Source organism: Dermacentor silvarum, chromosome 3, assembly GCF_013339745.2.
Source record: "Dermacentor silvarum isolate Dsil-2018 chromosome 3, BIME_Dsil_1.4, whole genome shotgun sequence".
NCBI classification, from domain to species: Eukaryota; Metazoa; Arthropoda; class Arachnida; order Ixodida; family Ixodidae; genus Dermacentor; species Dermacentor silvarum.
In genome coordinates, this window is record NC_051156.1 from 181816833 (window position 1) to 181832443 (window position 15611).

At 40.0% G+C, this 15611-nt stretch overlaps 1 protein-coding gene across 1 annotated transcript in view; it reads right to left on the reverse strand.

Moving 5' to 3' along the window:
- The window catches only part of LOC119446186 (kinesin-like protein unc-104), a 111751-nt gene that overhangs the window by 37300 nt on the left and 58840 nt on the right, over positions 1 to 15611 (reverse strand). Inside the window, 17 exon segments of the mRNA XM_049663962.1 lie at positions 464 to 618; positions 1731 to 1848; positions 2664 to 2736; positions 2830 to 2914; positions 3429 to 3506; positions 3924 to 3968; positions 4065 to 4205; positions 4919 to 5010; positions 5961 to 6040; positions 6490 to 6565; positions 7175 to 7343; positions 8046 to 8182; positions 11175 to 11253; positions 11347 to 11425; positions 12470 to 12613; positions 14038 to 14149; positions 14842 to 15020. Coding sequence (XP_049519919.1) covers positions 464 to 618; positions 1731 to 1848; positions 2664 to 2736; positions 2830 to 2914; positions 3429 to 3506; positions 3924 to 3968; positions 4065 to 4205; positions 4919 to 5010; positions 5961 to 6040; positions 6490 to 6565; positions 7175 to 7343; positions 8046 to 8182; positions 11175 to 11253; positions 11347 to 11425; positions 12470 to 12613; positions 14038 to 14149; positions 14842 to 15020 — 1842 coding nt within the window.

Below are 15611 nucleotides of genomic sequence, written 5' to 3' on the forward strand. Positions count from 1 at the left end.
TTACAGGAGTCGTGGTTAGCCAGAATAGACACAAAAAAGACGGGTGGTGACGCTGCTTTCAAGTTCTCGCGTTAGCTTGCTATGATGTCATGGATTTTGACAGCACCTGCTCGGGTCTAGCTGATTTGTTATCGGTACGGATGGACTACGTTGTATTCTACAAGAGCCCAAGGCTTAACTTTGCAAGTTTCAAGAACTTTTACTGCGCCACAATGGCTCAAATACAAGAAAATACTTTAGAATCCATTAAGTCACACTGACGTACCGGCGCTGGGCGTTCATGGTGAAATTTGAATGGCTAAACTATGACCGCCATTTTCTCTTCTAGTAATCTGCCTATTATCGCAAAATAACAAAACTTGAATTTTAAAAGAGTACATTATCAGTATGAACTGATTTTGTGTTTCTTTTTAGGGCTCCATTAAAAGAAGGAAAGGTTTTTATAATGACTGACAATATTTACCTTCTTCTTCAGTTCCACACTGATGGCATTGGCTTCCTTGAGGAAGATTGCGTTGCCCCAGAGATCGTCCCTGAGAGAAGTGAACTGGTGGTACTTCCATTTCTGAAAGGCCCAAGCGGCGACCTGGTACTCCCGATCACTCCAGGGCTGGTCAACTGCGCAAGTTTGGTCGAGAATAGCAACGTATCTAATCTGAACTGAGAAAGGGCTGACACAAAGTCTGTTGATTTGTTATCCTGGCATAAGAAGACATCATGAGAGTCAAATTAGGAATGTGTGCACAAATATAATGCGAGCATCACTTTTATTTTCGTATTCAATGCACTGTGCTTGCCAAACAAGTGCCAGAGCTATGGTAGAAAGCTGAACTCGGGCATTAAGAAATACCCCAAGTTGATTTTCCTGCCTGCCTCCTTTGTAGTGTGGTGCAAAATAATGCAAGTTCGACATTCACAAGGAGTTAAGATATGCTATTCACACCTGCATAATACAGCCAAGAAGTTGGAGCTATGTGGGAGCACGTGGAGGCTATACAGAGGCAAGGATTGCACGATGTAGAAGCATTGAATATAGTGAATGAAGAGCTCACAGGCAACTATTAACAACTATTTGATAGCCTTAATGAGGATGTGCTGACAGGCTAGTTGGTATGGCATGTTTGTGTATCATGCACAGCTCACACAGAAGACAGACAGAGGAAAAGGAGGACACTGATGTCGATGCTGTGACCAATGTCATCGTTGTCATCACCTGTGAATGCTGTATAACTTTGCATATATTTGTGAGAGTCACTTAAAATTTTCTACACACTTAACTGTTGATGCTGCATCCTGAATCCAAGAACTCAAAAGCCTCAGTCTACAGACTATATTCATGGTTAAGACATACGTAAGTGCAAATACACACTCCATAAATAACTGTTCATGCTCGTTACAATATTACACCCCACCAGATTTGGTCCAGCATAGTTTAGTAATCATGACAAAAGCAGCGATAAAATCTGGTGACAATTTCAGGTTATGCAAGTGACAGGTTTGACAACATTTGCATTATAGACATATAGTACCTGATTTGGATGGCATTCCATTATGAAAAACATAGTTTACATGTTGCAGCACATATCACACAATTTCAATGCCCATCTAGACCCTGTCACCTAAGGCTAGCATACAAATTTTATAGACTAGCTTAAAATTTAAATACTATGCCCATAAATCAGAATCCCATCCAATTTGCTAGCAAAGCCTGTAATAAAGTGACAACTCACAGACAGCGTCGTCTTCAACAGTGGTTGCGTCATCTACGGTGCAGGCACTGTACATGCTGGAGATCATGGACTGTTCCTCTACTTGTCGCTGCAGACTCTCAATGCGGGCCTCATATGTCTGAAACAGGTTTCAATAACACAATGTCAATGCCAATGTTGTTGTGCCACAAACCGTTAACATACTATCACAAATACAACATTTGGTAGTATAGATAGTTCGGCGAGTTGGTGTTTGTTCGTTCTGGGAAACGCGCGAAAAGAATAGTAATAGTTTTGAAGCAGCTGCTAAAATTGTGGTTGTAATTAACAGTCCCCATGCCAGTAATGAATGCAGCCTCTATGCCAGTAGTGCTGCAATGGATGTTATACTTGTGCCACATGGGCAGAAAAAATAACGTTAGCTACTCAACGCCTTAAAGTTTACAGCCATTCATGTGATCCCACACAGACATGCTTAATGACACTAAAACCTGACACCACTTGTGGCATATGTAGTGCATTCTCACAACTCATTTGGCCGTCGAATGTGTCACTCTTACTCCCCAGTTAGCCATAGTTATGGCCGGCTGCACACGAAAAACACATTTAAGAAGCAGTGTAAAATAATTCTACGTAAAACATGCGTATTAATGTTTTTGGTGGCGTATTTCTGAACTTTTGCCCACTAAGTAACTATTTTTAATAATATTACAATTGTGAAATAAACTTACTCCATTCTCTGCAGCTATCGTAATCGTGATGTCCAATGTCATTAAAAATGGGCATGCAGCAGATACTTTAGATATGATAATATCAAGAAACTTGGGGTTATAGACTCTTGTAATGGCGTTAGCCTGACCTGTGTGGCAAGGGTATTAAATTGTTGAAACATCCTCGAGCCACGATGACCATAAAATGGTCACTCATGGTCATGGTGATTTATGTACGCCTCACCTTTCTCTCTTGTTCAAACTGCTGGTCAGCCTCTTCTTTTTCCTTCTTGTACTGCTCCTCCAAAGCTACAAGCCTGAAAGAACAGAAGTGCTAATGATAGTTTCTGACAAAAAAGTCAACGTCCGTAAAAGACAGGGGTAAGGTAAAAAAAAAAAACAATACATACTTCTTCTCCATTTCTTGCTTCAAATCGATGCCTTGTTTTTCCAACAGCTCAAGTTGTGCAAAGGACCAATCCACCGGCTCTCCACCTGCCCACAACAAAGTGTGAGCACTGTTCAATAAACGTTGATTCCCCAACACAGCACCACGGTCAAAGAACAAATGCCTAATTGCTAAAACTAATGCAATGACTCAACCAAATCAAATCAAATCTTATTTGATCTTATACAACAATAATGCCACATGTAGCAATATAGTGCTGAACTTGTCTATGCCATTCTGTGCGAAACAGCTCACAAAGTAGGCGAGAATGGTTTTCCTACTGAATTGAAAAAAACTACTGGCACGTTATAATATCAAGACCTTCACTTTTTAATACACGAGAAAAAAAAAAAAAGAACAGGAAACGTAATGCTGATAATTATAACACAAATAGGTTCAAGGATGAGCGTAGCTGCTTACATCCGCATACTGCATTTTGCACAAATAGAACATTCAGAAAGATGAGCAATGTACTGTTTCAACTTTAGGTGTATTTGAGCATGTGAAGCAAACTTGCTAAAAGAAATAACAAATAATGATCAATGAAGTAATGGTTTTTACCATTTGAGTAAACGGAGTCATCCATCTTCTTGCCCAAGGTCAACATTTCAAGGCGGTCACTCTCATCTGGTTGGGATTCTGTAACAGAGGCACAAGAATTATGCAAGCTTAGCTGCATAACACATAATATTTTGCACAAAGGTAATTGCCCTATTAGCAACAAAACTTGCACTCAATAAACAACACATAACAGCCTAACTATGGGACCTCCTTTTGTATTTCATATCTATCAAAACATGTAACCACTTTGAAGCAATAAACTTTGAAAAAGGCTGTCTAACAACACAGGGGAACAACATACAATGGCCCACAAGCAGGAATGAAGTCAAGTGTTCTTCCACAATGGTGCCACAGTTTGAATAAAGCTTAAATACAACTATAGCTTTAAAGAACTTTTTATTACACATGCATGCTGTACTTTAAGCCATTTGTGTATCAGCAAAATAAACTAATAAATTAAAAAAAAGAATAATGAACAGAGAGATTATAACTTACTTTCAGGCACCTCAACTGGTGACTTCCGCTCTCTGCTTTCTCGTGCTGCAAGAGCAATTTAATAGAAACACAAATATGAAATTTTCGTCACATGACATGGAAATATTTTTATAGAATGAAACCACATGGAGTGAACAATACCTTGCTCTGGATGCTGAAACCGGAACACATGAGTCTTCCCCAAGATCACTCGAGAGCCAGTCTTCAGCCGAATGGAGTCGACAATCTCCCGCCCATTGACATAGACCAGCGCACCTTGGCATGTATGCAGAGTGACTGTGCCTGCATAGTTGCAACCGTAAGAAGAGGTCTTGTTCTTCTTCACCAAGTGTCTTCAATACGAGCGACTGACCCATAGTTTATTTACGATCAAGTGCTAGATTTATGCTAATGCTGACTGACCCACAAGGCTGCCTAATGCATGACTGCACATGCTCCGAAAAGCCCTGAGTTTGCAAACAAACTACTTTGTTGTTCCTAATTATCCCTTTGTGCTTTTAGTGAAGCATGTTTTTTAATGTGCAGTGTAACAACAGAAACTTTCTAATGCTGTGATCGAGTACCAGGATGTAAACGTGTTTGATATTATAATGGTGGCTGCACATTATTCACAAACTATTAGAAAAATATTCAGTATTCGATTCCATTTGTTTCTGGCACTACTTCATTTGTACTCGATTCAGTCTCAAAAACTGTTATTCGTGCACCCCTAATAGCATAAAGCTTTTGCCTAAAATATATTAACATTAGTGAATGAGTAAAAAAAAAAGAAATTAGGAAGTCTCCAGCTCACTCAAAATTTAATGAGCCCCCTTACTTCACCGATTAGTTAGCCACTGTCACTGCAAGTAACACAGGCAATCGGATAAAACGTCATGCACCCACACAAGCAAAGAAAAATCGGCAATAATAAGCATAGTACATGGCAAGATGCAAGTGCACGAAACAGATTTTAGATAAATTTATGAAAATGAATAAAATTTAGGTTGAAATACCTTCATTATTCTCAAACCAGCAGTGCTCGTTCAGAATTTGAGAGCCGCTAAGTCTGATGTCCTGAGCAACATTTGCATCCGGCCTTCCCACTCTGAAAAAAAAAGAAAAGATGAACATAAAAACAAATTTACAATTATTGCAGTTTCATGCAAAATGTGAAGCGATGCATTAACCACAGCATGCATTAAGCCTCGCAGAGTCTTATGCAGCTATAGAAGGCAAGGCTTTAACCAGCAACAATACTGCTGTCTTTAATTTTAGTTCCCACTTTCCTGTCTTTGCAGACCACTGCCACTCCAACTGTCTCATTAAAATCAAGCAGCATTGTTTAAACTACTGGGTGTCGCAGTAAAACAGGAGGAGGATCTGGTTATAGATACTAACAGTGACATACACACATGCCGGTCACAACATTCTCTGCTCAAGGTTTAGAATATCCTCGCGCAAACCTCTCAAGTGCATGACACTACAGTTGTCTGAAAGAATGCCGTTGATGAAATGCGAAGTGCTGACAAGGTGTGGCAATATTTTTCCACACCATTTTACTAGCTGTATCAGCATTGCTCAAAACTTTCATGACGCTGCACAGTTCTCGTGAAGCCACTCTCAAACACAAGCGGATACGCTTATTAACAAGCTGTTTCCTTGTATAAGCACTTTCATATGCAGCTGCAGCTGGTTTTTCAGTTGTGTCAGAGTAAGTACACAATGAAAACCAATGGTCAAATGCCTAATGCCTTCTGCAGCAATAATAAGAGAAGCCAGGAAAAGTAAGTTCTAAACTAGACAAATCAGTTTTAGAGATGTTAGTACTCAGTTTCGAAATCCTTTAATACTGTACAGCCACACAGTGGGGGAGCATTGCAATCGAGCAGACTGGTCTACACGGGGAATTTAGATATTAGACCTTAGAGTCAACTTAGGTATGACATGCATTGTAATGCTTGATGCTTCAACAGTGATCTTCACGTTATGCATATATCAGATGTTGCGAGTACACTCACAAGACGTACAGCTACAGAAGTGCACAGCACTGCTCACCTTGTTATGCCATCTTTTATGTAATACAAGAGGCATTCAGACATGAGTGGATCTTCATTAAGATTCACTAAATGAGGAGTCTGCCAAGGAAATCATGAAACGTAGTTAATTAATGCAACAGTGACCACAATTACTTTTTAACACGTTCAAGTCAATAACATGCAACTCAACAGAGTCGTTGTATTATAACAAGGGCATAAAAATGCCCACAGCTCTACTTCCCATGCATGGATGTGAATATATATATATATATATATATATATATATATATATATTTTTTTTTTCATGTTAGATGCATGTACAATATACAAAATCAGAGGCATTTTATCAGGCATTTTATAAGCAATGTAGTATCTCACTAATTTACCATAAGTTTGGAGTGTGTTCAAGAGTTAGTTGTACAGTTCGCTCATGCACAAAGAAAAATATCATGCTTAAGTTTACAACGTGATGCTGTTCAATGTTTTTTTTTTGTTATATAATGTAATAAAGAACTTACAGTAATACAAAAGTTCCAAGCAAGTCTCACCTTTTTAGGAGAAAACACACCTACAGTGTCGCCATCTTCACGGAGGGCTACGCCCATTTCAGCTAGAACCGCTTCCCTGTCAAGTGAAAGGAAGAAAAAAACATACTATGATATGAAATGGCTCCCCATCGCAGATTTTTGCTTTTTATAGTTAAGCAAACAGAAAGGCTGATCAGAAAAACAGTAAGATAAGATTTTTCTACACATCAGAAAATTTCAGTCTGTTGCTGTGTATCAGGAGTGAAGTGTCAGCACAAGTTGTAATCAAAAAGGCCTAAGAAGAAACATTCTTTGTCTGTTCAACAACATATCTGCTGCTAAAAGGATGCACAATTACACAAAGAGATACCCTTGTCACTATGTTTCCTTGGTGCTCCTTCTCCTGCACATCCTTTCTGCCACAGACATAAGCCTTTCATAAGTAAGGCTCCATTCCAATCTCACTTCAGCAATTCCGTACTAGTTAAGTCCTCTCTGATTCGCAGAAACAGAAATGTCTTATTTAGACATGCAATAGCTTCAAAATTGTGTTGAGGCTTCATCAACAACTCTGGTGAACTGCTTCTCTAGAGAAAGGTTACAGCAAAGCAACACTTTTGCTCTTCAAAAAGACAAGTGTTTGTGCTGTTGTATTTTTGCACTGCCTGCATGCTGAATGACAAGACGAGTCAAGACGATAGCCCACCTCTGTAGCCGTATGGCCTCTGTCTTCTTCAGCTTTTCTTCCCAGGTCTCATTGAGCTCAGCAATGAGCTTCTCAGACTCCTGGAGCTGCTCTATCGCATTCTCCGAGGCCGCAGAGACGGACAGGTGCGGTTTCCGCTTGCCAGTCTCCACATTCATGTTGTCGTCAGCTGCCATGTCACAACATTACAGCTCAATTAAGTAATGCACATTACTGGTTACTGTCCTAGCCTAAAGAGCAGCAACCAGCCATATTTTGCAACATTAGCCAAGCTTAAGTTTTCCGCATAGCAAGCACCAACACCAACGCATGGTCATCCTAACACTGCAAGTGGTTACGCAGGGCAATCGACTTCTAATGGCACCACCTCTAACAATGACCCGTTATAACAAGAGGTTTTGTTGACTAACATTTCATATTAAAGGTACGCAAATAAGTGCTAAGAACAATGTTTGCTTGCCGCAGCTCGTTTTTAAATACTATACTAATACAGAAAAATCTACCACAGAAGTCAAAAGGTGTTTATTCCGTATTAACTAAAGGTCTACAAACAACTAAATATGACATATCCAGAATGCAGCACATGTACATACAAACAGTACCATAATAATATAATGGCGTAAATGACACAGTGACTCTTCCTAAGGATACACGGCATTGCAGGAAGATATATGTAGCCCTACTTTGATTATAATAGCTAATGCAGCCTTTGCAAAAGCTTAAGTTCAGTGCCATGCTACACCTATTCATTAGACCAAGTTGCTTGGCTCCAAGCTGCTCCTTCAAGTTATACAGCTATAAGTATAACCAAGTTTAAGTAAAAGAAACAAGGCACATAACTGCAACCAAGCCCAATGGGAAAGCAGCTCACCATCAACGTCGATCCCTTCAGCCAGCAGCAGGTTTTTGAGCCGAAAAATCTCATCCTTGAGCTCCCTGATGAGTCGAGCATTGGCATCCTCATTGACGACAGCCTTGCAGACTATCTGCTTCGCTCTGTCAGCATACCTGCATTATGCGAGCATTAAAAGTGAAGTTGGCATACGTAAAGGGTGGTATGATCTACACAAAGTGATCATCGCCATCAGTTAGACAAAAATAGTACCTTTCACATAAATGGTGGGCTCTATGATGAACAGTTTTCCTTTTCTTTTCTTTTTTTTTTTGGGGGGGGGGGGGGGTAGGTACTATTTTTGTTTAGCTGACAGTCGCTTTAGGTAAGCACTAAAGAGAGTCTCCTGTATTTGACACCTGCATCTATGCAGTACTCCAGTTAATGTAATACATTCTAGGTAACCTTGTCTTTACCCTTTAGCAACAAAAATCGTAAATGAGAAGTCCAAAGCCTTTATTATGCCACTTGGCAAAATGACAGGAGAACAGAAAGCTTCCATGGATGAAATTTCTAAACAGTGAAGCCACTGGTTAGGCCACTGCACACAGAGTGCATAGCCCCCAAATAACTATTTCTGAGTTTCTCCAACTATTACCTGTTTTACATGTATGACTGTGGCAATCTTAAAGAGGCATATACTTAATTGCACTATCTGATAACAAATTCAATAAACCTCTCCCTAAGTACGTCACACATCGCACGTACAGTGGCTCTGGTTGGCAAAACACTGCCTCCGCCAGCTCTTGGCGGGGTGTAGTTATGTAGTGCTTGGGGCAGGTGCGTGCCATGTGGTTGCTTTTTTTTTTTTTTTTTTTTTTTGTGAACCTCTCTGGTTGTCAGTCATATTAGCAGTATAGTGTGCTGGAGAACATCGGTGTGTGGTAAGGTGCGTGATGAAAAACTGGCAATGCTGGCTTTTTTTACATGCGAAAGTGAACGTGGTAGTTTGTGGTGCACTGTGTAATGAAGGACAGCGATATTGGTTCTTCTTTGGAAATGCACCACATTTGTTGGGTCGTGATAAAGTGCACTCTCTGACCATCGCTGGCCTTTGCACCAAAAAAACCCCATGCATAATCAAAGTGCGCAGCAAGAAATAGTGACGGTATGGGCTCATCTTTGCGAAGGGAAACAGATCACATTGTTGTGTGGATGTGGACGTGTGTGACGTGTCTTAGTGACCAGGTATCGGCAGAATTTCAGGGCCCGTCATTTTTGTACAGGTGGGAATGAATGAGACCCGATGATCGGTGAGCACTTATATCTCAGTACCGTCTGCGCTGTGTGGAGAAAAAAATATTGTTTGAGCATAATCTATCGGCATAAAGGTATGACTATAAATAATCTCCTCGCATTTTTTTCACCATTCCTGGAACAGCATATGCTTCACCACGAGGAATGTGCATGTACTACTAGCATGGTTTTACCATTGCCGAAGCTGCGTGTGTACGCTTTGCCACAGGAATTCCAAAAGGTGGCCCACCTAAATTATCGCACTTTATAGCAGGTCTCATGGGCTTTAACTAAAACAGTGAACTTTCTTGTTTTATACTTATCTTAACGACACAATATTTATACTGTGATGATGCACATAAACATGCAAAACTGGATCTTCTAAAATTAAAGCCAGCAAAGGGAGGCCTCAGGCACAGCGAAGTTAATGCGCAACGAATTATGCAACCTTTATACACGCTTCATGCATTCGAACTACAAGAATAAGAGGTAAAATTAATTGAAATATGGTGCTTAACATCTCTAATCAGCAGAGTGGCTTATGAAGAACACTGTAAGCGAGAGCTCTGGATTAATTTTGGAAACCTGGGTTTTTCACCGTGCACCTAAAGCACGATAATGTTTTTGTATTCCGCCCCCATCAGAATTTAGGCGCGACCACCGGGTAGGCTAATAGCTGAAAACTAAATTATTCTTGTATATCGTTTAAGATTACAGTGTAAATGGCCGCAAATTAAGTACATTCACATCAATGTAACGAAAAATTGTTTTTTCCGACGAACACTCATTGTGTGTTGCTTCAGCTAGACGAAAATGTTCATCTTCAGTGGTAAGATATTCGCTTTCGAAGAGTAATATAATTTTTGTGGCTGTCTGATCTGCGGAAGAGGTATTCTTACAAAATCACCATATGCTGACTTCAATATGCACTTGGCAGCAACGCTACGTTTTTGTGTCAGTAAAACGAAGACGGTTACTTTCTAAGCAAAGCTCATAGATTCTGCCACTTCAGAAAATAGCAATATGCAAAAATGGTGATCGTAGCATCTTAGATACAAGCAGCGCTCCTATGCAGGGAACCGGTTGGCTGAACATTTTTTGCCAACCAGCACCCACTTTGGAGGTGCGGCAGATGGGAGTGGCACTCCCAGTGACATCATGCTGTTTGCAAACGGGGAAAGGTCTATACAAAAAATAAGAAAGAGAGAGAGAGAAAGAGAAAAAGAAACCTAAATGGAGTTATATGCAACACCTGACCAATTCCTTCCTGCACGCACTTTCCTGCTAAGTGCTTCATGCTTGTAACAGAAATACAACTTGTCCAAACAGATTTTCGGTTGAAACAGAACCTCCGAGGGAAAGGACAAGGAACATGCTGAACACTCTGCTCCGTCGAGGCGATGCCCTCTCCCCCGGCTCTCCCCTCACCACGCTGACCTACTTTCGCACGTCACTCAATCATTTTGGACTTACCGCGAAGCGCCGGTTGCTATAGCAACGATTGATAAAACCTTTTCTCTGTTGAAGTTGTGCCGTCCCACCAATAGGTATCCGCTGCCGTCACCAGGACGATCGAAGTGCGCCGTTGCTACTTTATCTAACCGATCGCGTCTCGCAAGTGTCCCCACCTAAAGAGTATATATCTTACACCATGCACATAGCATAACAACAAGCACAGAGCTTACTCAGTAGAGCAGCGCACATTTTAGAAAATATATTAAGGCAATGTTAAAAGGTTTTGTGAGAGAGTTCTCGGGAGTCATGACAGAGTGCCAATTCCATTCAGTCAGAGGTTGAAATCAGATGTAGATGACCAACAGAGGTCAATTCTCTGGATGTTGGATGGTTAATTCACTGCGCAGCAGAGCTCACCTCAGTGTGCTCAAGGTCTCCTCGTAGTTGATGTCGGCTGGGCTGATTGCCGCAATCATGGCTGTTTTCGAGTTGCCGCCTGAAGCAAATAAACCCATGTATGTTTAATCCACTGATGACGGTTAACAAGGTGTCCTAATCGTAGGTCTCATTCACAATGTTATCAACATACCTAGGTTTTCCCTTAGAAGCCAGGTCAAAACTGAGTCCCGGTAGGGAATGAAGTCGCCCTTGCGTTTTTTCTTGGTCGCCTACAAACAAAAGAAAAGTGTGAGTCATCAGTAATTATTTCAGCAATTGCTAGAGTTACATCATTCTGTCACCCTGAATGCATAAAGCTGCACATTTTAGATGTGCCAAGTATGACTTTAGAAGCACAATAGACAAAACTGAAGCCAAAGAAAAAGGCAGATCAGGACCATTGCAAAAGTACTCACCGCCTGGTTCACATCAGATGCATGTAGAAAGAAAGAACATGTATATTGTTAAAGCCTTCTGAAAACTTGGTAAACACTGAGAGGGGAGAACTTGTAGCTGGGATAGTTGGTAATTCATCTTGATAAACAGCTTAAGAGTGCAAAAAACACACTTACATACATGCATGCACATATAAACATCCAAGAAAGAAACCCCCACCCAAGAGCACTTGTTTGCGGAAGAGCCTTTTTTTTTATGTTTGTGTGTGTGCATGCATCTATGCAAGTGTGCTTTTTGCACTCTTTAGCTTTTACTGAAAAATGGAATCTTAAATAACCCTAGAATATAAAGAATAGAATAGTATAGAAAGATACTACAATTACGTTTTAAAGTCATTCTGTATAGTCATGTGGAATACATTTAAATAAGGTATTGGCTATTCAAATGAACATGAATAAGCAGTTTAATTTGAAGAATAAAGAAAAACAATAAGGTTCAGTAGCACTCCAGTAAACTGCAAAAAAAATATATATTTTAGGAAATGGGATGATGAGAAGAGCAAATTACGCCCAAAATAATCCCACCTAATTATGAGGGGAGCACGATATCATGATTCACAGTACCAATCCTCCACCAGAGTTGATCAGTCATTCCCCAGAGCTCACATGAGAACAGCACTGGTCTTCACAAAAATAACGATTAAGCATAAATCCTTTTTCACAAAGTATCAACAGGTGTGAAATAGCTCAGTTTTCAGACCCTGACCAGTGCCAGACCCTAGTGGTCATACTCAAAGAAAGGGTCTGCGAGGAAAGAGTGAATAACTGCAAGAATAAAATTCTGTGAACGCCAAGTGAGGTGAATGCTAAAAGAATTACCACTTCAGCAAGCGCTGAGATGACCTTGCCCAGAGTGGTAAGCGACTTGTTGATGTTTGCTCCTTCCTTCAGCCGAGTGCCTTGGGCCCCTGTGGAATCAGCCCTCTCGCTTCCTGCTAGATCCACCAGGCTAATCTTGCTCACCTAAGGGATGAAAACACAGCAACAGAGGTGACACTTCTATCCACTACTTTAACTTACACCTTGCAAAGTATGTGTCATAAAAACTCACAGGGTCTCTTATGTTATCCCTAAGACAACTTGAAGGCAAAAGCCCAAGTGCCGAAGCATTAAAGACGGACACATGACGCACACATCCCCCTTAATTCGCTTAGTCTACTTTGCTTAGTCATCCCACATAATTCGCTTACTCATCCTCCTAATTCGCTTAGACATCGGCCTTCATTCACTATGTGTACTTCGTTTGTCATCTTTCATAATTCGAAAGGTCATGGGTTCGAGTGCCTTAATTAATTATATCTTAATTAACTGTGTCTTAATTAACTTCGCCTTAATTACCACCAAAGGCGTGGGTTCGACTTCCACCAAAGGTCGAGGGTTCATAGCCTTTCTGTACCTTTCGTGTCGCCGACATTTTTTTGCTCAATCGATTCACTAATGAGACATATAAGGCTTTCCCCTTAATAAATTGCTGATGACTATTGAACAGCAGTTATAGGTGATGCCCTTTACCAAAGCTGTCACCACTCCTCATGCTATGGCTTTGATACAATGAGCAATCAGACTTTCACAACAATATATGGTATACAGCACACTTCATTTATGAAGAAGTCAGAAAATCCATCTGATAATAGTAGATGGCATTGTACCTCACCTTACTCTATACACCTCTAATATATGATGTATTAGGCAGGCACTTACCATAATAAGCGGTACTATCATTACGAGTGAATGTCACAGATTATTAGTTTCACTAAACTTCCAGTTAGTAAGAGGTATGTAGTGATATTACATGCAGGCAATACCAGTGACAATTAGTTTAAGACATACCACGCTTTCTTACTTCCACTTATTCTGAATAAAACTATTGCAATAAATGAAAAGGTCACAGGAGGAGCAAGTTCGTAATTTTGCATGTTAGAAAGCAAAGGTAGAAACCTGACAGTGAACAAAACAAAAGCACCTGTACAAAAATGAACCAGAACAATCTGAGTTCTCTTCCATGCCCCATTTCTCACAAGGCATCTTGACCAAAAATTACACATTAGATCCATATGACATAATATATTGTAAACAACTTAATTTTTATGACGATCTATATTTCAAGAAATGCGAAAGATTGGTATTGGTAATTAACAAAACTTATTTCTTTAGTTAGCACATCTTGTGGCTCGACCATTAAAAAAAATTATTAAGTTGAACAACCACAAACCATTTAGAGATTTTTGCATCAAACAAATTAGTGGAAAATCAATATTACAAGAGAATAGTTGCTTAATGTAACTTTTGAAGAAACTTGCATACATATTCTATAGATGGCAGAAAGTGTGGTTAAGCATATCCTTCCTAGTGGAATGTTGTTCTTGAAACTAGACTGCTCAACTTACCCGTTCAGTGGCAAGACCTGTGTCCTTGTCTGTCTTCCTTTGGGTAAAAATGATGGTGAACACAGCATGTGAGCGACTGCTGGTCTCATTCATGTTGGTGGCAGCTACAGTCCTGCATTCAGTGACAGTAAAGATATTTTTAAATCAATGAAGCAACTTGCATAGAGAAAACTGGTAGATTCTGAAATTGGAAAGTTGCACTAAATCTGTGCAGAAAAGCTCTAGATTGTAATTTGCCGAAATTTGGAGAGTGGGAGTTTATGAATTCTGCCCACATTTGAGTACAGGATTAATCTCGCAACCTCGTGCTGAGCAGAATAACCCCATGTTCTTGCAGCCATTGCGGGAAATTACATGTTAAAGCTACATCTAATTAAGTTAAGATTTCAGAAGAAATGCAAGACAAGAAAATACAAGTGTTTTTTACTTGATTTCTTTCATAAAAGCAAAAAAATTAATTAAAAGTTTAGTTTCACGCTTAATGCACAGTGTTCAAGTAAGGATGCACATGAACTGGTTTTGTTGCCTTCATTCATAAGAGGATGAATATTCTGCTGGGAAGTGATGGTCAAAACCTGGTTGTCACCTCCAACCAGGACTCCACAGCTTTTATTCTCTTAAGTTTCTATGATTCGAGCCAACATTTTCAGAGCCAAAACACCAATGTACATGGTGCCATGTAAAAACTCATCATGCGGCCGCTGGCCATATGTTAGACACCTCAAATGTTTTTAGCGAAGCAAAAATGTCAATTCTGAGCTTAGCTGTGCTCATTGAAGTGTTCAAAACAATGTGCGCACATACCTGGCTTTGTTGCCTTCATCCATGAGCGAATGGATGTCATGGTAGGAGGTGACGGCCAACTTGGACAGGTCCTCCACGTAGGGACCCAGTAGAGGGTGCTCACGGACTCGTAGGTTGTTCTTGGTCTTTGGGTTAAGCAGGTCCCGCACTCGCTCACAGTAGATTTCCATGTAGCTCACCTGTCAAAAGACCAGGTAACGTCGACACGAGCATGAACAGACATCATCATATCCTTTATTATTTATTTACAATACTGCCAGTCTCATATCGAGACCATAGCAGGTGGGCATATGATTACACATACAATGTATGTTTTATATAATGAACAGTAAAAACATCTAAACATGTGCAACAGTTTTTCTATATGGAAAAACACCAAACAGGTTCAATGCGCATATTTACAACAGTATAATACTATTAATAAAAAAAGCAAATCACGTTAATAGTTCACTTCAGGATGGATGTCAGTAAAGATTGTTACAGTGTTACAAAAACAAAGAAAGAAACAAAGGAAGTAAAAACTAGCTATATTTCAGAAAAATTGAAGTTTTGATGATTATAAGTACAAAAAAACTATTTTTTTCCTAACTACTTATTACATCTTCCAATAACTTTAAAAAATCAGACTGCGATACTGTGTTAGTTACACATGAATCTAGGTTATTCCACTTGCGAATTCCCAATGCATCACGGTCAAGGACTAGCCAAGAGGAACAGCAATGAGCTATTATGGTCACATAAAGCGACAGGTTCACCTGAAAGAGAAACTT